At 51.0% G+C, this 25575-nt stretch overlaps 2 protein-coding genes across 8 annotated transcripts in view; one reads left to right on the top strand and one right to left on the bottom strand.

Annotated features, from left to right (window-relative positions):
* The window catches only part of HPS4 (HPS4 biogenesis of lysosomal organelles complex 3 subunit 2), a 40987-nt gene extending 30883 nt beyond the window's left edge, over positions 1-10104 (top strand). The window contains exon 15 of the transcript XR_008551848.1: positions 9956-10104. The gene's annotated coding sequence lies outside the window, so the exon portion shown is untranslated. The remainder of the gene's footprint in view (positions 1-9955) is intronic.
* On the bottom strand, positions 1366-16575 carry ASPHD2 (aspartate beta-hydroxylase domain containing 2). 7 transcript variants are annotated; one of them, XM_037510787.1, is made up of 5 exons: positions 14795-14828; positions 10077-11181; positions 5012-5125; positions 4153-4284; positions 1366-3811 (listed from the first exon to the last, which is right to left on the bottom strand). In XM_037510787.1, the coding sequence occupies exons 2-4, from the start codon at positions 10882-10884 to the stop codon at positions 4175-4177; spliced, it is 1032 nt and encodes a 343-aa protein (XP_037366684.1). In that variant the 5' UTR covers positions 10885-11181; positions 14795-14828; the 3' UTR covers positions 1366-3811; positions 4153-4174. The 7 variants fall into 7 exon arrangements, with proteins under 7 accessions (XP_037366684.1, XP_054551181.1, XP_037366682.1 ...); XM_054695206.1 differs by having other exon boundaries at positions 1366-3538; XM_037510785.2 differs by lacking the exons at positions 1366-3811; positions 14795-14828 and adding an exon at positions 15998-16575 and having other exon boundaries at positions 3820-4284.
* Between the last annotated feature and the right edge of the window lie 9000 nt (positions 16576-25575).

Below are 25575 nucleotides of genomic sequence, written 5' to 3'. Positions count from 1 at the left end.
GGGAGGTAAATGTTATGGAAAAACTCCTGGCAGCAGAGCATGATGGTTCTGAAAAACAGCATTTTGTACTTGGCCTGTTTGTCGTAGTTCCATTAAAATAAACTGTGTGGGGCCCTTCCATCATCCACCCAGAACTTGGCATATGACCTTATCCAACCCTTACTTTAAGCCCATGACGGTAGGCATTAGGGACATTTTCTAGATGAAGTTCAGAGTGGACTAGGGCTTTGGGTGGTGAGAAAGCACAACCCAAATTTAAGATTAAAAGAAGCTTTATTGGCTCATGTCACTGAAAAGTCCAGTGGGAGGGCTGATTCCAGGCAAAATTGATCAGGACTCCTGCTTTTTGCTGCTTTCTCCTTGGGTTTCAGCCTCAGGTTTTCTTCACACTAGTAATGAGTAGATCCCTGCTCCCACCCACTCATGAGCCGCCTCCTCCAGCCCTGACTGAATCTTAGTGCCCTGGGGTTTGGAAGGCTGTGGTGAGGGGTGTCTAGCCCTGATCCAGTCTCCGAGTTGCCAAGCGTTTGGAAGATTGATTGGTTGGATCTGGATGAAGTCTAGCCTGCAGCTGGGGATGGGTCAGGTCTGGAAATTCATGGCCTGAGGATGGGGACCTTATTATCTTGCAAGAGGCTCAGCAAGGTACTGAAGGTATTAAAAACAGCAGCCAAACCAAACAGCCAAAACCCAGTGGCCACCCCCTAGAGACTACATGTGGGTGGCCTGCCTAGCATCGCACAGGGGCCCTGCCTCGCCTTTAACCTCGAGCTGCTAAGCTTCAAAGGCCTTGCCATTCTTGTCCCTCAGGGTGGCAACCCTCAGCCCTAGCCAGCTGCACAGGGCAGGAAATCAGTTAAAACAAATATGGGGCTGGGACCCCATCCCTTGGCAAATGAGGTTGCTTCAGGGCTGGAGCACGGGTATCTGAATTTCCCAAAAGCTCTCTGGATGACTGTATGGTGCAGCCAATACAGTGGCTTAGGACTCCTCTGCTCTCCCCCACTGTCCACTGTAGACACCCACTGTGACAGGTGTGGTCACTATCATGGGTTCGGGTGGAGTTTGCACTGGTGCGAGTGATGGGAGACATCTCTGTAGTCCTCTAACAGCGAGCAGGGTCAGCGGGGACTGTTCAGAGTAAGTTTCTTAGTAACTCTGAGGAGATGAGACAGACTGTCCTCAAGGCCGGTCCTGTCCCTCACGTGGCATGGAACCTCACCGGCAATGACCTTGGCTGCCCAACATGTTTTCCTCTCAGTTCCATCCAAATGGCAGAAAGACACTGGTCATTCCACAGCCATTAGTGTCCTGAGTCCTGGGCATCTGGTGATTTCCTTGCAAGATAATCCGATACACTAACAAGTTGTACCTGTGGAAGAATATCTTCCCCAATTGCTCAGACTGCCATTTATCACTTTAAAAGAGCGATGATGCAATTTTCATTATTTTAATGATTTGAGTCAAGTGACCAAATCTGGTATAGACTTTGGGGAGTGTGTGTGTGAAGTTTTGCTCATTCTGTAGTATTTATGAATGGAATGCCTTGCAATACGAATATTCATACAATGTGTAAACACAGGTTAAAGAATTTGAATGAAAAAACAATACCACTGAAGGACTCAGAGACCAGACCACGCAGAAGAGTCTGGGAGGCCTGGGCTGTGACCCAAGCGAGTCCCAGGGCTGGGGCTGCTGGCCTAGGGTGGAGGTGGGGATTCTCACTTGTAGCCGGGCAGGAGTGCTGGCTCCCCTTTCTCACCTCAACCATCCCTCGCTGTAGCATGTAAATTACTTTAGCAACTGCGGAGTTGGCAATGCACACTGCAGTGTGTGAGACGTCTGCTGGGCGAGTGGGGCTGTCCCCTCCCACTTGGCTGGGACAGCCAGGCCTAGACTGTGGGCCGGAAGTGAAAACACCCGGCAGGCAGCCATTGCTCCCGGCCACCAGTCACCCGTCCCGCTTCTAAAACAAAGGGAAAAGATTCCAAATGTAGCTAAGGGAACTGCCTCTCCCCTTGTAGTTTGTCACAGGCCATCAAAAGGGTCACCTGACTCTTGGTCACCTCTACTGCTGTCCGGTGTTTATCCACCCCTCCAAGCCTATCCATCCTTCTTACTTGCTTCTCTAGAACTGCTGAGAACCACTGCGAGGGCAGAAAGGGGCCCAGCACCGACGCTTTAGATGCCAGGCCATCTCTACAGAGGCTGAGGGGCCCAGAGGCTCCACCACTTGCTGATGGCCACCAGGAGCAGGTCCTGGTGCTGAGTCCCTAATCCTCAGTTTTTCTGAAGCCACGGTCCTTAGTCTTCACCCAGGTTGACATCTGCAGTTTCTCAACATTCCATAGATCTGCTTTTCCTTCTCCCACCCCACCCACATACTTTCAAGAAGTATGTTTGGCTTCATTCACTTTTAGGGCCCCACCATCTCTGGGGCAGGATCCAAAGGCCGAGAGCCTCACACGCGTACGATCACCTCTCAGGGCTGCCGCCCGCGTCACACCTTCTCTCCCACAGACACCTGACCACTTGGCTCTGGGTTTCAGCAAGATCCTTTATTTATCTCCTGCCCCCCAGCCACGTCTCGTGAGGACAGGCAGCCAGGGACCTGTGTGGACTGTTGGCTTTGTAAACGTAGAGCAGTCAGTATGTATAGAAATCATGCACCGCAGTGATTCTTAACAAGGTACTTAATGAGTAAAAAGAGTTCAGGTGCGTTTGAAATTTCTGCCCTTTCCTGCGGTCTAATCACTGAAAAATATGCGTGTAGAAATTCTACTCAAATGTAGACACATTCTCAGTGACACTTGCTCGTAACTCTGAGCGCATTCAAGCGACATTGGCTTAACAGGTGTCCCTCACGGAAGCTGCCCGTTCCCACCAGGGATCAACACGGGACCTGCCCACGTGACAGGCTGCGTGTGCCACATGCGTGGCTTCAGAATCTGGTGCTGCCTGTCATACCTTATTCAAAAACAGTGTGTCTCTACTAAGGCTACAGACTACTCTTTCACAACTCAGCTAACAGGAGGATGTTTCTAGAATTAATACCTCAAGCTGGCCATGGCCCGCCCAGAAGCCTGCTCTGGGTGGCGGCTGCTCTGGGTCCGCAGGTCTTCGCGGTGTCTCACTCACACACACCGGCTCAGGCGGCCACCACTGGGCACGGGCCATGCGACGACAAGGACACAGGGCTGACACTTCCACTCTCCGAGTCCAGAGTTTGAACACTGATGTACGGACAAATAAATGGAAAATCATCGGCAACAGAACTCCAAAGCATTAACAGTCACTTGCTGAGATGTGCGATTCCAGTTTTGCCAGAGGGGCCTGCCCAGAGCGTCGCTGGATCCCTGGAGTCAGGGTTTCTCCCGCCACAGTTTCTCCACCAGCCTGGGGGTCTAAAATCCTTCATCGCCGTGGACTCCGAACAGCTAACACCGGACATTTTCCACGCTGGCTTGGCAGTAGGCTTCTGTAGGCAGTGAGGTCAGCGAACCACACATTCTGCAGCTGATCCGAGGGAGCCCCGGCTCTGCAGAAGAGTGGTGTTTACAGAAAAACCTCCAGTCCCACCAGCCCTGTGCTGCCATCAGGGGTGTGTCGGGTGGGGTGGCCAGTGTCCCCGTGTGCACTGCCCCAACCACATGCACCCCGACAGTGTAGTGGGCTGGATGCGGGGACTGCAGACGCTCCCCAGCTCTCTGGTCTGAGTTTGTTTTGTTGTTTTTTACTCTTAAGATGACCACAAGAAGTTTTATGTTGTTACATTCAGACAATAACCATTTGGTTCTTCTATTTCGGAGCACTAAAAAAAAAAAAAACACCCGAGTAGCAACACGACAAATGGGGCACCGCGCCTAAGCTTCCCGTCACGGGGCAAAGTGACGCGCCACTAGGCAGAAAGGGGTGACGGGAGCAAATGACTGACTGGAAAGAAAAAAAAAAAAAAAATCTAAGGAAATACAAGCTGAAAGTTTCGCATTCACAATAACCAAAGGAAAGAGGGACCTGACACGATACAAAAAATCCCCACTGAGAGCTTGAGAGCTTGAGAGCTTTCTGCCGCGGCCGCTTGCTGAGCATGGACTGTACCACAGCTCGGGCTGGGCTGCTCCGGTCTGCCCAGGCTGACCCTCACACTCTCACCAACTGCAGCACAGAAGTGTCCTCATCGTCCTGGGGCAAAGATGAAATCCAGGGCCTGCCTTTCAGCTGCTGCCACGTTTGGATGCCACAAATCCACCATGAAAACCACCCGTGGCCCATCCTCCACTGAACCTGTGGGGGACGAGAGCAGACAGGTTCAGACTCCCCCCGGGGCGGATCCAGGACCCACGCACGTGCTTAGCTTTCAGGCTGGGCCCTACCCCATCCCTTGGCCCGGGTCAGAAGCGCTCCATGTCTCGGATCAACAACGTTATCCCGGCTTTGCAAAGTTCTGAGCGGGGAGGGGGCAAGGAAGTGGGCAGGGAGAGGGATGGGTGCAAAAGTGGTGGGGCAGGGGGTGCACATAGGATTTTAGGACAGTGAAACTACCCAGCGTGATCCTGGAAGGGTGGATGCCTGACACCGGCTAAGTCCTTGCTCAGTGGCCTCTGTAGGGTCTTGGGCCAGCGCAACTCAGTGCAATAGTGTACAGAAAGCAGAGCTTGGATAAAGCTGGCCGGGAATTTCTGTGATTTAAATCAAAGACATGAAGAGAAGACTTGAACAAAATGACACTCTTCAAGGAACTGCTGTGTGCTTTTATCAAAATTCACAGAAGATAAACCAAGAGTGAACCCTAATGTAAGCCATGGGCTTTAGTTCGCAGCGATAACGCGTTAGGACTGGCTTATCAACAGTAGCAAATGACACTATTGCAAGGTGAACATAAAAGGGGAAGCGGTATGTATGGGGGTGGTGTGACTTTCTGCTCAATTTTTCTAGAAACCTAAAATGCTTTTTAAAATAAGATCTACCAGTTACAAAGGGAAGAGAAGGCCTTGGGGAGGCAGACACTCACCCTCATGGAATGCAGTGTGCAGAAAAGAATCATCAAAGAGTAGGCAGCGTCCTTCTGCCCAACACTGGGGCTCCCCCCCCACCACCAGCTCACAGCCACTTGGAGTTTTCAGACCTTTGGGGGGGAAAAGCAGAGAACAGAATGAAGGATGGGAATTGGCTGGGAGCCAGGGCAGCCTGCAGCGGGGGTTCGCAGTAGACCTTTACCCCTTGGAGCCCCATTTGGGGCTGGGAAGTTCCATGGGGCAAATACAAGCTGTGCACCGCTCCTCACTGTGCTCCTTGGAAAACGGACTTACTCTGTTCTGGGCCCTGGGCTCCTCTGGTTAAAGTCACTACACTTCTGAGACTCCTGCAACCCAGCCACAGGACCCCGGGAAATCAAGGGGAGCCAGAGTGAGAGCCCCTTCCTGCCCAATGACTGCGCTTGCTACAGTGTCGTCTCCAGGGCTGGTTTAGTTGAGATTAAAGGCGCAAAGACACACATAGTGCTCCCTCCTGCCCCTTGGGTTCCAACCTTTAAATCCATTTTGAAGCCCGCAGATGGTGTTCTTAGTTGGCCTCATTTGGGGAAATTGGAGGACACCCCTAAAGAAAAACCTGGGCTTCAGGAGAAATAGACTGACCTGGTAAGGAGTCTTATGCCAAAATGCCAAATCGGGGGCCGCTCTCTGGTGCCTAACCTGGAAAGCAGCCCTGCTGGGCTTACCCTCAGGTGCCATCTCCAACCAGGGCTCAAGGGATGCGTGCCCCTGTCACTCCCAGATGCCTGCAAATGCCAGCACCACACAGCCACCTAATGGACTCAGAAGAGGCTGGTCAGCCTGACAGCTCACCAGAAGGACTGACGCAGGAGGAAGCAGCGGCCTGGAAGAGGGGCTGGGACCATGGTGTCCTTGTCCACAGTCAGTGACTCACAGTGACAGCCTCAACCCTGGGGTTTAATTTCCTTCACAAACGTAAAACAGCTTTCTCTCAAAGAGCCAGAGGATGCATGTACCCTCTGAGCCAAAATGGAGTCAGGAAGCTCGTCTGGGGTGAGAAGTCAAAGAGGTCACTAGGGAGAGCAGGAGTGCCAGAGGTCCTGGGGTCAAATGACGGGCTTCGCCCCCGATGGGCTGTGTGACTTTGGGCACGCACTCCGCCTCTCTGAGCCACAGCCCCCTCATCTGTAACGTGCACATTAGCAGACTTGCCCTCCCGGTTCCGCGGCTCTTCACTGACCGCTGCAGAGTGACCGCGCTCGGCTGTGTGTTGACTCTACGCTTGACAGACCTCGCAGAGCCCCTTTCCAGATGGGCACCTGAGGCTTAGAGAAGTAGACCTTCTAGAAGTCCCTGTCTAGTCCTTGCCTCTTAACTCCAAATCTAGTCTGGTTCCAGAACAGGCTCTTCTAACACCGGCCAGAATGACCTACATGCCGGGGGTTGTGTTAGGAGCGTGCTAGCAAAGGGACTGCCGATTTTCCTGTAGTTAATGGGTTTCAACTACTGACAGTTCTTTCATTGACTCATCCACCTGGCCCTGGAACTTTGGGGGGAGGGGGAGGTGGTTAGGGTTGTAAAGGGGTTCAGCCTGCACCTCTCTGGCCGAGATGGAGTGAGCCCCACGGGCCATGTTCTCTTCGCGTGCGAGCCTCCAGGTGGAGGACGCGCTGGGAAAGGCAGTTTTCCGCAGAGCACACACAGTGAGCCGCTAGATGCTCCACTGCCATATGCTGTGGGGTAACAGAAAGGGGCTGGCTTGCTGGCTTGACGGCCCCCACTATCCACCTCCCCTTCCTTCCGTGCCAGCCTTCCAAGGGCCGACCGCCCCTGCCGAGGGCCCGCAAACCAGCTTCATCGGGAGAAATACGCCCCCCAACAGTGCTTGGGTGGCCTTTGGGGATACAAACAGCCTGCACATGGCAGAGGCCAGTCCCACACACTGGGCCCCCTTGATGGCTCGGGCATCACTGCTCTGAACCCACCAGCCACTGAGGGAGTTGGGGAAAGAGGAGAAAGGCTCTTCCACAGCAGTCCCCACTTCCGGGAGGCTGGCGGCCGGCTGGGCAGAAGGCAAACACCAGCTGACCCACTGGGCCCATGGGCCCCTGCAGCGAGACTGCCTGGAGATCTGACAACATGCATGAAGGGAACAGGGAGTCTAATGGCGCTTCCTGCAGGAGAAGGCAGGGAACACTCATGCATTCCCCGCCCCCTTTCCCGGGTCAGCCACTTGGACAGGTGTCTGCCTCCCTGCAACATCTGCCTGCTTAGCTTCCAGACTGCTTTCTGGGGGCTACTGGCAGTGCAGTCAGGACTGCACTGTATGGCCCAGGCCATACACAATGTGGGGCGGCGCTGGGCCAGGAGCGCCTGCAGTTCCGCCAGAGTCCAGACTGAGTGAGGACTGGAGGGGCAGCTCAGAGCAGGGCTCAGCGAGTGTGTCTCAAAGACTGAGTCAATAAACAGACTAGTGGGGATTTCATTCACCCAGAGGGATAATTCCACTGATCACAATTCAGAGGGAAGGCAGCAGCAGAATGTAAATGGCTGGCATTTCAAGAACACTGTTCTGGAACTGTAGGTGCCTGCTCTGCCTTCAGCCAGGCACGTACCAGGCTTACTCTGCTTCTGACCTCATTCTCTCGACTCCCTCTGTCAACACAGCGAGGTCATGCGACTCTAACACACCTTTGTTTCCTTCCGGGGTGGATGTGGGCTGGCAGTGGAAAGGAGGAAACACTGAGCAAACCCAACCACGGTGCTCGCCCGGGCCATGGGGGCCCGGCCACACTCCAGTGGGGCGTCCGCCAAGGTTTCCTGGTGTCCAGGGCAAGTTCCAGTGTCAAGGGACAGGCTGGGTGGAGAGGGAAGGACAGGTGATAAAAAGGGCCTGTGTGGGTGTGTCTCTTTCTCTCTTACACACACACACACACACACACACACACACACACACAGAGCAGAGATGCACAACAGCATTAATACACAGGAAGCAAATCTTTGGTTTTCTTGCCATCAGCCCTTCCTACCAACACACCTCCCTGAAATTCTACCACATCAATCCTCAAAGGCCTTTCCTACACGTCATTCTGAAATTTAAAAACATACAAGGAAAACCTTTCAAAAGACAAGCATGGCTCCCCACTGACCACATTTTCAATTCCCCAGCCCGGCATGGGGGGGGCCCTCTGCCGTTTGCTCCCTCCCACCCTGCCTGAGCTCAGCCCCACCAGCCCCCAGCAAGTCCACACACGGCTTTTCCCAGCCCCAAACCGAAGGCTCCTCTGCTGCCCCTGGCAGTCCCAGAGATCCGTGGGGTCAGACTCCTGCCCCCAGAGCAGCCCCTGCACCCCGATCTCTGCGTGTCCTGGTGCCCTGCACAGAAGGGCTCACCCCTCAGATCGGCCCGCGCCCTCACCCGTTAGTGGGCTGCCTTCTACCTACTGAGGCCTTCACACACTGTGCTCTGACCCTCCAAACAGCCCTCCAGGTGGGCGCCATCACCTCCATTCTAGAGAGAAGAAAACCAAGGGCCAAGAGTTGCAGAGCCCTGCCTGAGGTGCCTCCGCCATGGGGCTGACCCGTCTGACCCCGGAGTTGGCTTCCAAAGCCAGTCATGGCCACTGTCTCCCGAGGGCAGAGACCACGTCTTAAGGATCATTTTTTCATTCTGTCCAACATGGTGTTTGATCATAAAAGCGCCTCGCTCTCATTTGGCAAACATTGTCACAAACTGGGTACCCCAGAGCAGCCATAGAGGGTATTCCTTTATTGAACCCTCTCAATAGTGCCCAGGTAAGCACAACCTCTCCATTTTACAGACGGGGAAACTATGCCCAGGGACTCAGTCACCTGCCCAAAGTCTCACAGCTGGCCAGGAAGCCGGGTCACAGGCTGCAGCTCCTCTGCCTGGGCCGCCTCTCCTGAACTACTTACTCACCGCGGTGACTGCTCGAATCTAGAATCTAGCTCCTTTGGTGTTCCAGGCACAGCCTACTCAGAATACCAGAGACAGCAGGGAAAGCAGAGGGCGCTGTGGGGAAGCGGGGTGGAGAGCCGGGGCATCCAGCTCAGGTGCCCCCTCCCCTGCCCCAGGTAGCCCGAGACCTGGTTCAGCCTTTATCGAGGTTCCTCTGTGTGCTTTTCCTGCCTCCATTCTGAGGCATGTCCTCTCCCCTGGGGTGCTGGCTGACCAGTGATTCCCTTGCCCCCCTAACCAGCCTGTTTCCGCTACTCACCAGAACGAGGCATGCGGGGGAACTGAGGCCCCCATCTACCGAGTTGTTTCTGAGCCTACTGAATTCCGCCTGTGTGTGAATGAACGTTTGGCGGTACACATTACCTTATCAGAGACTCAAATGAACTCTACACAAGATGATCCTTTTCCCTCCTCTTTGCAAAGGAAGAAACTGAGGCTCAGAGGAATGAAGTGACTTGCCCAAGGCAGCACAGCCAGCGCATGCTGGGGCCAGGATGCAAACACCAGCACGCGGACGCCAGACCCTGTTCTCAGAACCCCTGCTGCACACACTAACTTCCTCAGAACCTGAATCTATTCAACACCAAGCATTACTTCACCCTTGGCGATCCAGAAGGCCCTCTGGTACCTTTCACAGCCTCCCGGACGTCATCACAACCCTCAGCAATCAGCGGAGCGGTCTCTGCTCTAGCGCTGCACTGTCCAATACAGGCGCCATCACCACAGGTGGCTGCTTACATTTAAATTTGGATTAAGTTAAAAAGCTGAGCTCCTAGGTCACAGCAGCCACACACCTCTCGAGTGCGGCCAGCCCGAGGCTAGGGGTGCTGTACTGGCCAGTGCAGACCAAGATCGGCCCCAGCACTGCAGGAAGTTCCTTTGCACAGTTCCTGTCAGAAATGAGGTTTACGCTGGTGACAAGTTTCCTTTTCTTACTCAAACTCTGCTGTCAAAATTTTCTATGCAATTTGTCTCTTTTCAGAGGAGGACAGTGAAGCATGTGAAAAAGCACAATTCTGGCACTGGGCTCTGGTGACTTCTGCATTCCCGTGAGTGGGGGACAGAGAAGGGCGCGGGCCGGGAGACCCGTCTCTGCAACGTACCTAAGTGGCATCGGATGCGGATGTTGGTGGGTCCATAGTGCTCCGTTATCACAGTCCCGGGGCTCAGCACGGAGATGCAGGCGTTCCCAAAAACATTGTTCCCAATACAGGTCCGAAGGCTTCCGAGCAAGCGGTACGTCCGTGGGCACTTCCTGCAGTTCCTGGGAACGCAAACCCCCTGATTGACCAAGTAAAAGGTGACCCACTCCCCGCTGGGGGTGCTGTTCATTTTCCAGCCTTGGGGGAGGCTGCAGTTTGAGAAAGCTTTGTAGAGAGCCTCAAACTCGCACAGGATGGTCTGGAAGTTACGTTCCAGCAACTCCACGTCGTGTTTCTGCGCATCGCGGGAAAAGTACGGCGTGGTGGGGAGGTCGGGCAGGAAGAAGACTTCGGGCTTCTGGATGGAGGGCCGGCTGTTGAGGTAGCGGCCCTGCTCGCGGATGCCCTTGTGGATGCGGCCCATGCCGGACCAGGAGTACCGCTTGGCGTACTCCTGCAGGTTGTGGTAGAGTTTCTGGTTGAGGCCTTCGTTGGGGGTGCAGCGCACGCACTCAGGGGACTGGCAGTACACGTACCCGTTCTGCAGCCCGTTGGCATCAGTCCCCTGGATGAGGGAGTTCACGGAGACATAGGGCCGGGGCTGCTCCCTGCCCACGTGGTAACAGTACCACACGAACAGGACCAGCAGGCAGGCCACGGTGACCACGGCGGTGGTATCGCAGTCCCGCACGGACTGGATGCCGGTGGCGATGCAGTCCCTCAGGCCATCCAGCGACCAGCTCCAGACCACCAGCCACTCGAGCGACATCTTGGGGGGGTGGGGAGTTGCGGTTGAGTGTGGGAAGCAAGGTCAGACAGTCAGTCCTCTGGGGTCCCAAGGGCACCCACGCCGCGGATTAGCACAGAGAGCACAGGGCGACTGGCGCGGGGTGGAGGCATGGTTGTCACTGGCCTCGGATCCCGCCAAGGGTGGCAATGACAAAGGACGAGGCCGTTATGCCCACTGCTTCTGGCAAAAGTCCCTGCAGGTAGGACAGAAGGAGGCGGTTTAGGTCACTTGCAAGTGGGGCTGGTTGATGTGGAATTAATTTTCAAGATGTCCAACCTGGGATGAAGAAAGGAAAAAACAGCATAAATTTTACACCTGGAAAAGCCCTCAACTGAAATGTAAAGTCCCACTGTGAAAGCTCCCGGTTGGCTGGGCGCACACTTCTCAGTCTTGTGTTCTCCCCCCATCTCACCGCCACCCCCATTTTCCAGAAGGCCAGCAGTGGTTCATCTGTGCCAAGGCCTGTTTGCTAATCGCAGGAGTCTCTTGTACTTTCTGTCATCCTTGGGAGGCGCTGCCATCTCTATTTTACAGAGGAGGACACGGAGGCCCAGCAAGGCCTTGCAACTCGCCCACGCTCACACCCCCAGCGCAGGGGCACGAACCCCATCTGACTTCAGAGCTGGAATCTGTCCATTTGCGATACTGTTATAGTATGCATTTATAAATGCTGCTTCTCCTTAAATGTCTGCACCTTTAAGTACAGAGAACTGTGTATTCAAAAGCATCTTAGGCAAAGGAACTTTAAAACTACTTGTTCTCCATTTTACATTCTCTTTTCGTACCACTTCATCAATTTGATTTCACCTCTTGCCCTTGACTTGGGTTGGGTGGAGCGGGAAAAGGAAGCGGGCTCTGTGGGGTCACTTGGGTGGCAGAGACGGGGCATTTTCTGCCTGCTGGTTTGAGAGAGACTGCCTGCCGGCCTGACGCATGGGGCTGTGCACATGAAATGATGGGACAGAATGGAAACAGAAGCCCTTTTAGGTCTGACTGCCTCCAAAACAGACAAGTACTTTGCCACACATGTCTCACCAACGGTTAGGGCCAGCATCTTGCACCCCGATTATCCTCACAGCCTCTAAGTATGGCTGAGCCTGGCTGTCTTGTTGCCTGTATCTTTACAACCTAGACCACATTTCCCTGATGAAACTCTTTGTCCATCCTGCCTTTCCTAATCCGTTGAGGTCAGCCAGGTGTAAGATCTACTACAAGTCTCACACATTCCTCATCTTGAGAAACAATGGCTGGGAAAATTACATTACTACTGTACCCTCTCTCTTCTCTCTTGGGAAAGAGAACAGAACAAATGGGAAAACTGTACCCTCCACTTTTTCCAAAGGTGGCTGCAACATTCTTGCAATGTGACAGAGAGATTAAGCACGCTCCATGAAGATGGACTAGACAGAGTATTGCCCTAATCTCTGGTGGGTCCTTCCCCTCCCTAAGCCTCAGTTTCCACATCTCTAAGATGGGGGTAACCCTCATCTTGCTGGGGGAAGCCAATGAATGACAGATGTAGCCTGCAAGGTCATGTCACAATGAGAGTTCAGTAGGGGGCTGGCCCCTGTGTGGCCTGTGGCATCCCTCCTTGCTTACCCAGCAAACCAAAGGTGAGCCCTCAGGGAAAGGCTCCTGAGGACTGAGAATCACAACAGCTAAAGGTAAATCCTGGACACTCCTGTTGCCTCACATCTCAAGTGATTGTTGTTTTTTTTTTTTTGTCCCCAGACTTGCAAAGCTAAAAACGAAAGGAAAACCTTAGGTGCTCATTAACTGCCTACTTGTTTCTTCCCAGCTCAGGTTGAATAAAAAAATCACTTGACTATAGTGTTTAGTAAGTCAAAAACACACATGCTGAATATTCATGGAAATTTTTTATGTTTCTAGGAAAAATACAAGAGTGGGGAGATGAGAAGCTAATTTTTTTCTCACACATTCTCAATTTCTTCACAGATTTAGGAGAAGAGGGAAAGGCTGAGTCCCACTGGATGGCAAAAGATCCGTGACCCCCCACCTCCACCCCCTCGCTTGCGCCTAGTCATGTAATTGGCAGCTGTTGCCTCTTGAGAAAAAGGGAAAGAAAATCCAGATGAAAGGTGTTTTGTTTGCAAGCTATCTCCCCAACAGAGCCTCGGGATTCCTGAAATTCAGTGTGAAACTATCATCTTCGTGATAACAAGTACTTTTACTAAAAGGATTTCCCCCATCACTGAGCTAAGGCCCTAATTGGAACTTTTAAACTCAATCTCTCAAGAAAAGAGGTTTTTCTTAAATGTTCTAAGGAAGTGAAATGGTGAGACTTTAACAAGCACCTGTTAAATCTGTTAAGTGTTAACTCCCATCAGTGCTGTTACTCACTGAATTTTAAGGCAGTCAAAATGCAGACATGGAAGAAAGTAAGATGATGGAGGGCTCTCTCCACCGGTGCCCTGCCGCTTACCCCCTCCTCGGGTGGCCTTATCCTGCACAATGCCCGCCACGGCCAAGTGTTTCTGCAGGCTGAGCTATAAACAAAAGACAGTAAAAGATGCCGGTGACCTTAACCCCAGTTCCAGACCCTCCTCCCAAGGTCATAAACAGCACTGAGAGCTTAAGTTTGAAGTTCCTATACCTGTCAGTTACTTTTAGCCAAAATATGCTGGCAGGTCCCTGAGCGCAGAGGTGGATTAACAGGCTCACACAGTATTGTGATACAAAAAGAAACCCTTACATTTGGAAGGTGACTGACAGTTTATTAAGCACAGCTCCAAATATCTGACCTCACAGCACCCAGCGACAACCCCCAGGTTGCCGATGGGGAGACACGGCTTCCTTTCTCAGTGACCGCAGTAACTTCTAGGTTCCTTCACACAGCTGTTCATTTTCATTGGTTTCATTTCTGTGCTCAGTGAGTGCCAGTGAGCACTTTAAAATATGCGACTCCAGATCTTAGAGGTCAGGGGGCTCTGGGAATAGAGTCTAAATTCTTCACCAATTGGTCAAGTCCAATCAAATACAACTGCTGACACTACGGACACCAGGAAGGCAGACTCGTGGCTCTGACCTGGTTAATCCAGTTCACACTGCCAGCCTAAGAAGCTCGACCCAGCTAAAAGGCTTCTGGTTACTATCAGGGTTGCAGGAGAGCACCCTTGAAGCCCCTCATACCAGGGAGTGGGGCTGCGCTGGGCAAGATGTGTGATGCATGTCGCCCTCTACACCCAGCAGTCAGAGAGAGCCCCAAGGCCAGCCCTCCTCTGTGGGGACCTGAAGACCTTTCCTCCTCACTTTCTTGGTCAGTTTTTTTTCAGTATCCACTCACTCTGGAGGGGGTGGGGGGGGCGAGGGGTGCTGAGGATGGGTTAACACAGATGGTGACCACCAGGAGGTCAGGGGAAGAGGGGGCTGGGACTATGGCAAGGAGAGTACTGACAGTTAAAGTGGGCGATCCGCTAAAGATCAGAGAAGCAGGTTTGTGGTGACAACTCCTGAGACAGGGGAGGAGGGTCCCCACGGGAAATATGAGAAGTGGGTGATGCCCAGGGCTGGGTGGAGGAGGCGAGGAAGCAAGAAAAGAGGAGAGTCACGGGGCAGGAGGGTGGCGGGGGTCGCTGTCTCGGAGTAGGGACCGCGATGGGGCAGGGGGCGGCGGAGGCTGAAGCCCGAGCGGAGCCGCGAGCACAGCCAAGGCGGCGGCGCTCAGCACGCAGCGAGCGCTGGGCGGCGGGGCCCCTCGGCCGGGCCGGGATGCGGGGCGCGGGCGGGGTCCTGGAGCATCCCGGGCGGCCGAGCCGCCGGGCGTGGGGACCGCGGGCCTGCAGCCGCCCGGCCCCCGCCTCCTCTCGCGCGCGGGGTCGGCCGCGCCGCGCCGCCCTCCCGCCCCGCAGCCCCCGAAGACGCCGCTTACCTGCGCCCCGGGCGCGCGGGCGACTGGGTGGCTGCCGGGTCCGGGCGACGCCGCTGCCCGAGGGCGCGGACGCCCCCCGCCCGCGCCGCGGAGCCACCGCCCGGACGCTGCCCGCCCCCCGCCGCCGCCGCCGGAGCCGGAGCCCGAGCCGAGCCGGAGCCCCCGCGGGTGCCGACGCCGCGCTGCGCTCCGCGGGGCCGCGCGGACCACAACTCCCACAATGCCGCGCGCGCCCGCCCGCCGCGGGGAGGGGGCGCGGGCGGGGCGGGGCTGGGCGGGGCCGGCGCGGGGACTGACTGGCCGGCCGGGGGGCCCGGGACCCCTCAGCCGGGCCGCGCGCGCCGGGAGCCGGGCGCCCCGAGACCGGCGGCTTTCGCCCCGGGGCGGGGCCCCGGCAGCCGGACGCGCCCGCGGGCGTGCAGCGGTTCCTCGAGTCGCGCCCCTCAGGCCACCGGCTCTCGCGTCGCCGTCTCTCTCCTCTCGCCCGTCGTCTCCCCGCGCTCGCCCGCGGCGGCGGCCCCTCGCGCCGGCCGGCCGTCCCCTGCCGCCCGCGCGCCCCCTTCTTACTCTCTTTCACTTTCCCGCCGCGTCCCGCGCGAGCCCCGCGAGCCCAGCGCCCCTCTTCCTCCACGGCTTCGGCGTGACGCGCGCGCGGCCTCGCAGGCGCCTACACCGCGCGCGGCTTCCGGCGCGGGAGGACGCGGCGGCTCGGGGAAGGGAGCCCGGGGCGGCCCGGCCTCCGGGGGCCGGGGCTCTCCAGGCGGTTCAGACAGGGCGCCGGCGGCGAGGAGCTGGTGTTGGGGTGTCATGGGCTGGGGGGGCGGGGAACGCCCAAGCGGCCCGTGGGCAGATCTGCAGTCACCCGCCCCGGCGGAGGGGTCGGAGGGGAAAGCCCGAGGGGTCGGAGGGGAAAGCCCGAGGGGACGGTGGGAAAGTGTTACGGGGGCGCCGTGAGCGGGTGAGGCCCCGTGAGGCGGGCGTCTAGGCAGGCGTCTCTGAGGGCGCCGTCTGCGCGAGGCCTGTGGGGGATTAAGGGGCTCTCTGAGGGCTCCAGGGGGCATGGAGCAGGGCGGCCCGCCACGGCCCGTCTGCGCTGTCCCAGAACTCACGCGTGCCGGGCCCTGACCCAGCTCTGCCCTGTCCCCGAACCTGCCTCTACCGCGCGCCGGACCCACGTCTACCCGGCCCCAGAATCCACTCTACCATGTCCAGAATCCACTCTACCGTGTCCCAGAATCCACTCTACCGTGTCCCAGAATCCACCGCTACCATGTCCAGAATCCACTCTACCGTGTCCCAGAATCCACTCTACCGTGTCCCAGAATCCACCGCTACCATGTCCAGAATCCACTCTACCGTGTCCCAGAATCCACTCTACCATGTCCCAGAATCCACCACTCTACCATGTCCCAGAATCCACTCTACCGTGTCCCAAAATCCACCACTACCATGTCCAGAATCCACCACTACCATGTCCCAGAATCCACTCTACTGTGTCCCAAAATCCACCACTACCATGTCCAGAATCCACTCTACCACGTCCAGAATCTACTCTACCATGTCCCAGAATCCACCACTACCATGTCCAGAATCCACTCTACCGTGTCCCAGAATCCACCACTACCATGTCCAGAATCTACTCTACCATGTCCCAGAATCCACCGCTACCATGTCCCAGAATCCACCACTACCATGTCCAGAATCCACTCTACCGTGTCCCAGAATCCACTCTACTGTGTCCCAAAATCCACCACTACCATGTCCAGAATCCACTGTACCACGTCCAGAATCTACCATGTCCCAGAATCCACCACTACCATGTCCAGAATCCACTCTACCGTGTCCCAGAATCCACCACTACCATGTCCAGAATCTACTCTACCATGTCCCAGAATCCACCGCTACCATGTCCCAGAATCCACCACTACCATGTCCAGAATCCACTCTACCGTGTCCCAGAATCCACTCTACCGTGTCCCAAAATCCACCACTACCATGTCCAGAATCCACTCTACCATGTCCCAGACCCACCTCTACCATGTCCCAGAGCCCCGTTTGTCCCCGACCCAGAACCCAAGTCTACTGTGTACCAGAGTCCACATATACTATGCCCAGGGATCTACCGTGTCTCTACCCAGAGTTCACCTCTAAGGTGTCTTAGAATCCACTTTTCTTGTCCTCTTTCCCCTTTTCTTAACTCTTAAGAAGGAAGAACATATATTTTCTCTTTTATTCTACTAGAATAAACCAAAATACATATATTGGGAAACCATAAGCTGTACCACATTTGCAAGAAGTGTGGGTAATCAGCACAGACATTGGATTTAGAAACTTTAAAGAAGACATCTGTCTTCACTGCCAATCTCAGAATGATTGAGCCTAGGTAGGATGAAGACGCTGGGAGAGCATTTGGTCATCTCATATTCAGAAAGTTACTGAAATTTAGGTTTCTCCAAAGGTGCTTATATATGCAGTCATAGCATATCACTGACAGGATTATAAAAGAAAAATATTCTTCATGGAGTTGCAAATATGTGTTCCATGCCTGGACACACCATCTGTAGTACATTATGAATTAATATTGTCTACAGATCCTGTAATTATCTTTGACCAGTGCAATTATATTGCTCTGTATTTGTTGAGTATTTATTTGTTCAATAGCAATATATTACCATAGACACAATTTTGCTTAACCCTACTTGCCATTTCTTCCTCTTTTCAATTTGCTGGGAGTCTCAAAAAAAAAAAAAAAAAAGGAAATGACCCCAGGAGGTGAGTTCCTCAAAAAAAGGGTATCTGACCTTCTGGTGGGGCCAGGAGTTGAGTGAGAACCCCAGATAAATTGTCCCTGTGCTAATGGAGGAGCTGAGCTGAAGACCAAGTGCATCTAAATTGCTTGCCTTCAGCTTGCCAGCCACCCGCCTGCTCCTCCTGCCTCTGTCTTCTCTAGGGCAGTGCTTCCCGACCTACTCACAAGCTGCACACCCTATCATTAAGCCATCACTTACGCTAGTACCGTCCACCCAACTCCCTCCTCCTACAGATTGGAGGCACCGGGGGTCCAGAGAGAAAACATGCCTTGCTCAGATGAGGTTACAGCTAGATGGAGGGGGAATGTGTAGACTCTCTAGAAAATGCTTGATTTGTACATTTAAAGAAATCGATGTGGGCATATCAGAGAGCACTTTCGTAGTATTTGTTAGAACAACAAACACATATACCTTAAGCACTAACAATTGTACTCTATATCTACACTAGAGAAATTCTAGGGTGCAAAGGAATCATTATGTTTTCATATATATACTGTTGTTCAGCTATTAAAAAGGAAAAGTTGGAGGCATATGTAACAATATGGATAAAACTCCTAAATAAAAAATAGAGGAAACAAAGCAGAACTATACGTGCAGTATGATTTAATCTACTAATCTAATTATAACACACACACACCAAAAAAAAATCACTCTATAGTCTGTGCATATGTACATTTATATTAAAGCAGGGGGAAAGCACTAGAAGAATACATTAGTATGTTCTCCTTTTGAAAACTTAAGATAATTACCTTGTTTGAAAATGAAGACTATTCCTCAGAGAAAGTATGCCAAATTTCTGTGTTATAGTTTCTCAGGCGGCCAAGAAAGAATGAGAATTGGGCACAGTGGACAAGGGGAACTTTAGCATTTTCTGGAATGTTTTAATTTGATTGACTATTTTCAAAAGGATTTATTGTTCCTGGAACAAAATGTAGCAAGGACAAATGATTACCAGGACAAACTCTCTGATTCCTTAACCTTTAGACAATCATTATCTTATCCGTCTTTCCAGGAATATGCTATGCATTTGCAAGTATATGGATGTATTTGAACTTTGAAATAGAAATATTAGTATGTTACTTGTGATATTAAAAATACTTCAATAAAATTTTATTACCTTAAAAATGATTTTTCAGGAGTGGAGAATTGTTCAACACCAGAAAATTTTTTGATAGACTCATTATATTAACAAGTTAAAGGAAAGGACCTATATAATCCTTTCAATAGATGTAGAAAAACAAATTGACAAAATTCCAAAATCCGTTAATGATTAGAAACTCTCAGCAAACAAGGAATTGAAGGAAGGTATGTCAACCTGAGCAGCAGTATTTACGAAAAACCTACAACTAATGTCATACTTGATGGTTGGTTGGCTATTGAATGCTTTCACACTAAGATTGGGACTAAGACAAGAATATTCGCTGTCACCATGTCTATCAACCATCATGCTGAACCTTCTGACCTGTGCAATAGGGCAAGAAAAAGAAATGAGACATTTAGAAAAATAATAGAAAAAAAAATTCATAGTAGTAACAACAAAACTGTAAAGAATTTAGAAATGAATTTAACCAAAATGGGGAAGATGAAAAAAAGTGAAATAAATATTTTGAAGGGCACAGGGTAAGATGCGGATAATGGCAATAGATGTAAAATTCATGGATATGAAGATGGGAAATATATATTTCAAATATATATATAGATTCATGAAGTAGAAGATTCATGAAATAGAAATAAATTCTCGTGAAAATCCCAATGTTTTTAGTACAAAATAAACTGATCATAAAATTTATATAGAAAAGCAAAGGGCCACGAAAGCTAAAGACTAAGTGAAACTATCCGTAAAAACAAAATGAAACTACCTAGAAAGGATATGGGCAGGCAATTCACGCAAGAGCAAACACAAGTGGCCAATGTACATATGGGAAGGGCCCTTGACACTGTTCATCATGGAAATGCGAATTAAAACCACAAATTAAAATCAACATATCAGTTTAATACCAAAACTTGGTGGGCTGCAGGTGCTCTTGCACACAGCTAGGAGAGCACACATTTGCACAAACACTCTGTCCTTCTCTGCTAAAGTTGAGGGTGTGCATATTCCCCCAATCCTGCCATTCCACTTCCTGGTATTTTTCTAACTGGAGCTTTTGTTTATGATTGTGAAATTGGTAGAGTGAGACGTGACCACCATTTAAAACAATAAACTAGAAGTCAGGAAAGTGTTTCTGAAAGAGTTGTTTTGTGAAACTTCGGTTTCAATCGTGTATTTGTGTGCGTGCGTGTGTGTGTTGCACTGTGTGCTAGTGTAAAACACATTTCAGGGAGTGGGTGGAAGTCAGGCAAGTCTGAAAACCTTTGGCCTTGACAAGTTTTTCAGAGCAGGAGTGTAAGATGCAGCTTTTTGTGAAAAATTAGATGCAACACGCATTCATCAAAAGGAAAACGAACACATGAATTCACACAAAGGAACATGCTGGAGCAGTTAAAGGGTGTGAGCCAGAGCAGAATGTATCAGCAGGGATAAATCTCCAAAATATAATGCTGAACTGGAAAAGCGAACTGCAGACTGGTCTCTGTAGCATAATATTGATATAAAGTGTGAACTCATGCAAACCAACAGTATACTGTTCAGGAAATACATATAGAGATACACACACATTAAGAGGAAATGTACATATTAATAGATATTAATGTGCATAATAGGTAGTAGCATAAATGCTAAAATGTATATATTTAATATATATTAATATGTATTAAAAATCTTACATCAGGGCCTCCCTGGTGGCGCAGCGGGTTGAGTGCCACGCTGTGAAGCTGGCCACAGCATCTGCAGCACAGGTTCGATTCCCAGCCAGCCAGGGAGATGCCCACTTGGTGCAGCAGACATCTGTCTGTCCCGCTGCTCCCCTCAGCAGTGTCCTTGGTCCGTCTGCTGGTTCTGCTTCCCGCTCTGTCTCTGGTGAATCCTCTCACCCTCCCGCGCCTCTGACCTGTACCCCAGTTCTTGTATAAAATAAATAAATCCTTTAAAAAATATCTTACATCGGGAGGATTAATACAAATTCAAGATAGTTGTTATTTTCGGGAGAAAAAAGCAAAGGGAAAGGGGAATGAAATTAAGGAAAGGCACAGGCGTCGTCAACAATATTTATAATATTTTATTCTTTAAAAAAAACAAAGCAATAAAGAAAAATGTTAAGAGCTAATAAAGGGAGTGGTGGGCACATGAATGTTTGTCCTACTAACCTCTATGAATATATGAAATGTCACACAATTATAAATTATAAAAAGGGAATTTGATTTGGTGGAATTAACTTCGTTTTTGAAAGGTTGGTTGTGAGTTTCCAGTATAACTTGAGGTTTTTGGAGATGTTTGAGAACAGCTGCTTCAACTATGCTCCGGTTTTGAGGTTCCTGGCAGCCCCAGGGGGCAACAAGGGAAAGGGGCAGAAAGGATTTCTCAGTCACTTCCCTCTAAGCAGCTGGCTCTTTATTAGCTTTATATATTGACCTTCTGTATGTGGGAGGTAGAAGGTCCCTAAGACTGAAATAAATTGTAAGCCTGCCCTAGGCTATTCCAAATAAAAATTGGGAAGCTTTGCTTTGGGAAATATCAGGATAAACCTGAACCCGAAATTCTAGGGAATAAGTTTGCATATCTTTCCAAATGAATTTATCACATAGGATGTCACACTTCGGCTGGTTAGCATATACACATGAGTAATCCTATCTGTTCAGAAAGCAGAGCCAGGCTTGCATGTTATCAAATGCTGGATGTGTTCCAGGAACAAATCCAAATCACCTTTAGTTGATCCAATAAAGTGCTGCTAACATCAATTTAGCCTTTAACAGAGGGTGAACTTCCTGCTTACAGTGCAAATAGGTAGAACCAGACACTAGCCTGCTACTCATAAGACCCAGGCAGAGCTGACTTTTATCCACCAGAGTAAGTGAATTAATTAGCGAGTCTTCCCAAAGCCAACATATTTCTACCACTGCCTTCCACTGGGTTCCCGAGCACTCTGCCCAGTTCATTACCTCTACCTGTACTACCACTCCAGTCATTCTATGGAAACTCTGGAATAACTTTGGTTAGGCATGAGGATAGGGATGAGAAATTTAAAGTCTCTCTGATGGAAAAACAGATGAGAAGGATGGCCGGGTTCCAGGAAATCTTTAAGAGAATCACTTTCCCTCAAAACCTGGAATAATATTCAAGCCCTAAATGCTCTAGGTTGGTTTCAGACAACAAGGCTTTATTTCCATCTCCAAGAACCTCAGAGGTTACAGTGACCACTATAACTTTCCACTTTGGCACCCAGCTGGGGTAGATACTAACCTTATTTAATAGCCAGCATACCAGGGGCCCAACCATCAGAATAAAGAACACATCTATGTACATTCTTCTTGGCCACATCCAAATGTATTCACCCACAGCAGGCTCAAATCAAGAGGTATACAAATCTCATCCTCATGAAATTTCATACATTCTGCCTCTGAACCAAGAAACAGATTCATCTTGAAGCTCCCAGCTAGAATGGAAAAGCTTCCTCACATTCTGAACCAAGTTTTCCAATATTCCCAACAGAGGTAAGTTGTTTTGCTTGTCAGCTACTTCTACACTCTGAGCAGTCTGCTGGGAAGGCTTTTCATTTATTCAATATATAATTGTTGAGTGTCTACTACACACTCAGGCCACTGACGGGCTGGGTCTGGCAAGAACTGGCAGCCTCTGTGCAAAATCCAGTGCAGAGATATGATTAGTGTGGCCTGCCCAAGGCTTTAAAAAATTTCCAACATTTAGAAATTGGGAAACGCTGCATTAAAAATAAATCTAGATTTCTAGTTTCTTTTGAAAAATGCTAATATGCTAACAATGGGCCAGATTTCTGCAAAATAGCAAATTGGCTGGTGGGTGGTTTGCTGCAGTCTCCAACCACTCCCCATTGCTCCCTAATACCAAGGATGGTGGCAACATGGCTACTGTAGCTGACTGTGCCTGTGCCTGTGCCTGTGTGTGTGTGTGTGTGTGTAGTGAGGACAAATTTCCCTGCTTCCACATCTCTGTCAAAAGTGGAAAAACAAAAGCCAGACCAAGAAGGCTGAATGACATTTATTAGTCTTGGCCACTTCTTTGGTTTATGTTACCTGACAAGTTCATGGGCACTTGCCTCTGTAGCTCCTGCAGCACAATGATGTCAAAAGTAAAAAAATGAAGTCTGCTTCAGGAAGCTTGAATGAGTGAGGACTGCGCTTGACGACCTCCGAGAAGCCCTCCCCTCTGCCCCAGGACCCAGTGGCAGGCAGAGGGAAGGAAGGAACAGTGCATGCAAAACTCTAAAAGTGTGAACAAGCTTGGCGTGTTTAAGAAATGGCAAGAAGCCCAGAGGTTGGGGCAGAGGAGAGGGTGCATGGAGGAAGATGAATTTTAAGCCTCGGCAAGGAGTTTGGGTTTTATTTTAAGTGGCCTGGCGTGGATTCTCCTTGACGCTTGTAGTGGCTCTTTAACAAGGCTTGGCTGTTGGTAGTAGGGTAGGTTGGGGGCAGCAGCGGCAGGGGAGAAGGGCAGTGGGGAAGGCTTGCTTTTATCTAAATGATTAGTGTCACGCAGGCACCAGGAAGTGGGGAGATGGCAATGCCACTGGGTCATTTGAGGAGGGTCTGCTGAAGGTGGTGGGCAGGGAGAAGGACAGTGCAGTACCCCAGGGCCCGTCACATGGAAGCTATTACCCATAGGCTTGGAGGGACAGGGGGAGAGGGTGCTTAGCAGAAGCTGGAAGCAAAGCTCCTATTTGGAGAGGCGGGACCCCACAGAGATGAAACCTCACTCTCCTGCCTTCTTATCTCCTGCTGGGGTTTCCCTTGGGTTACGCCCAACTGGATGCCAAAAAATGAAGGAACCCACTGATGGAGAGCGTCTTCCTTCTGCAGGGCACAAGAAGAAAAAGCTGCATTCCCACTTGGACAGGGCAAGACTCACATATCATGCCTACTGACAGCAGATATCACAGGACTCAGCTTCAGGCAAAGTAACTTCACATCACATGGGAAACCTTCAAGATCTACTTTTGAAGATAAGTTATTCAGATGTAGGTTCAAAACTGCCAAGATGGAGCAAGAGGCACCCACCATGGGTCCAGAGTCCCTGATCTACTATTACTGGAATTTGGAAATCTGGGAAAAAGCTGCCTGGGCCATGACTCACCGAGTTGAAGTCCAAACCATTGCCTCCAGGCTTTCCATCCTGTCCCCCTAGTCTCCTCCCTCTTTCTGCAGCTGCAACCTGAGAGGCATTTGCTCCCTCTAGGGATGGCATGCAGGAGCCCAGTGCCAGCATCATTGCCTGGCCAGCTGCCTTTGCACACTGCAGGTAGTCAGGAATCCAGGGAGAAGGAAGCCTGTAAGAAGAGACCAGACTGTAAGTCTCCTAGTCATCTGTTGTGTTCCTAGAGGGAGGTGAGCACCATGGAGTCACAACTGGAAGTCACCTGGATCACTGCACAAGTTCGGCTCAGCACATGAATTTAGGGCAGCTCCTTAGAGCTGAGTCCTGTTTGCATTTCTCATTAGTTAATTTGGCGTTTATGCACCTGGGAGCTTGCAACATTCTAACCAGATGCATTTGGGTTTAGTTTTGGTTTTGCAAGCTTTCTTTTTGCTGTCTTTTTGTTGGCAGATTCCCTCTGCTTACACCTGTCTAGGGTAGTAATTTATCCGCCCTGCCAGAGTCTATCTAGCTGATTCGGTCGTGATGTGGGCGTGTCATCAGGTCACGATGTGATCATTATAAACTCAGCCTGCTGGCTGACACATATGCCCTACCTAGACTTGAAAGGCTGCGTACTCAAAGTTCCTTGGAGTCTTTAGCTGGCAAACTTGTCTTGATTTCTGTTCACCTGAGATGCACTGTTCAGGATTATCCCCCTTATCAACTCTCTTCATTTGGTGGGAGACAGTAGGGAGCTTTAGACTCAGATATAGGTTGGAATCCAGCTCTGCCCATTACTGGCTGTGTGCTCTGACACATGGGCTACGTGAGCATTCTGAGCTTCAGTTGTCACCCCTCAAAAATAAGCTTAATACAACCTCATGGAATTGTTATAAGGATTAAATGGGATGCCATAGGCAAATCATTTGCCAGTTATTAGTTTCCTCCTTCCCAGCTTCAGTGACTCACCAACACAGACACATTTTAACTATTGTCATCCAAGCTGCTGGCTTCAGGTGCCTTAGCAGGATCATGAGGAGATACACTGCTGCTCACAGCCTTGCCTGCTCCCCCTAGTCCCTCAATCCAGCCACCATGGAGCCCTTGCCAAGACTTCTGCAGGTTGTGCCATAGAGAGTGTGACGTTTGAAGCACCGTGTTGATTTTGGGAGATGGTGGAAGGTCATGGAATATGAGGGAGAGAGTTGGGGCGGGGGGTGGGGTCAGGAGGGCTGTGAAGAAACTGTGCAACTGCCAAGAAGCCAGGCAATGAAAACTAGGCAACAGGCATGGGAAAGATTTGCCTGGCACACAAGAGACCCTCGATAAATGTCAATGAATGAATGATTTGGAACATGAGGAAGGACTGGCGGAATATGCAGCCCAGGAGGGTCTGGTGGACTGAGAAGGTTTGAGTTTCTGCTCAAATACCACTGATTAGAGAGGGCCTCCTTGACCTGGGAAATACATCAGCATAGGTCAGTCTTCCTTGCCTGGCTTCCCCCCAATGTCACCACATTTATTGTTTATTTTTTCATTGTTTGTCTCCCCCATTAGGGCATAAATTGCAGAAGGGCAGGGATTTTGTCTTTTTGTTCTCTCCTTTGTCTCTGATGCTTTGAAGGGAACTCACTACATATATATTCATTTATATATTCGTAAATGATTGAATACACGAGAACGGAGTAGGAGGGCCTGGGAGAGAGGCTTCCCAAACTTTGCTTCCTCGGAATAACCTGGGGCTGCGTTGAAATGCTGATTCT

The sequence above is a fragment of the Talpa occidentalis genome, unplaced genomic scaffold (assembly GCF_014898055.3).
Source record: "Talpa occidentalis isolate TD23 unplaced genomic scaffold, MPIMG_talOcc4v2.1 talOcc4.14, whole genome shotgun sequence".
NCBI lineage: Eukaryota > Metazoa > Chordata > Mammalia > Eulipotyphla > Talpidae > Talpa > Talpa occidentalis.
The sequence above is the reverse complement of the archived record's forward strand: the minus strand, read 5'-3'. Positions and strand labels throughout refer to the sequence as shown.

Coding starts and splice junctions, on each gene's coding strand:
- ASPHD2 (XM_037510785.2), bottom strand. CDS start 10,884: ATGTCGCTCGAGTGGCTGGTGGTCTGGAGCTGGTCGCTGGATGGCCTG. Junction 5,126..10,076: donor CCGCATCCGATGCCACTTAG/GTACGTTGCAGA, acceptor TCCCCCCCAAAG/GTCTGAAAACTCCAAGTGGC. Junction 4,285..5,011: donor GCACACTGCATTCCATGAGG/GTGAGTGTCTGC, acceptor CGTCCCCCACAG/GTTCAGTGGAGGATGGGCCA.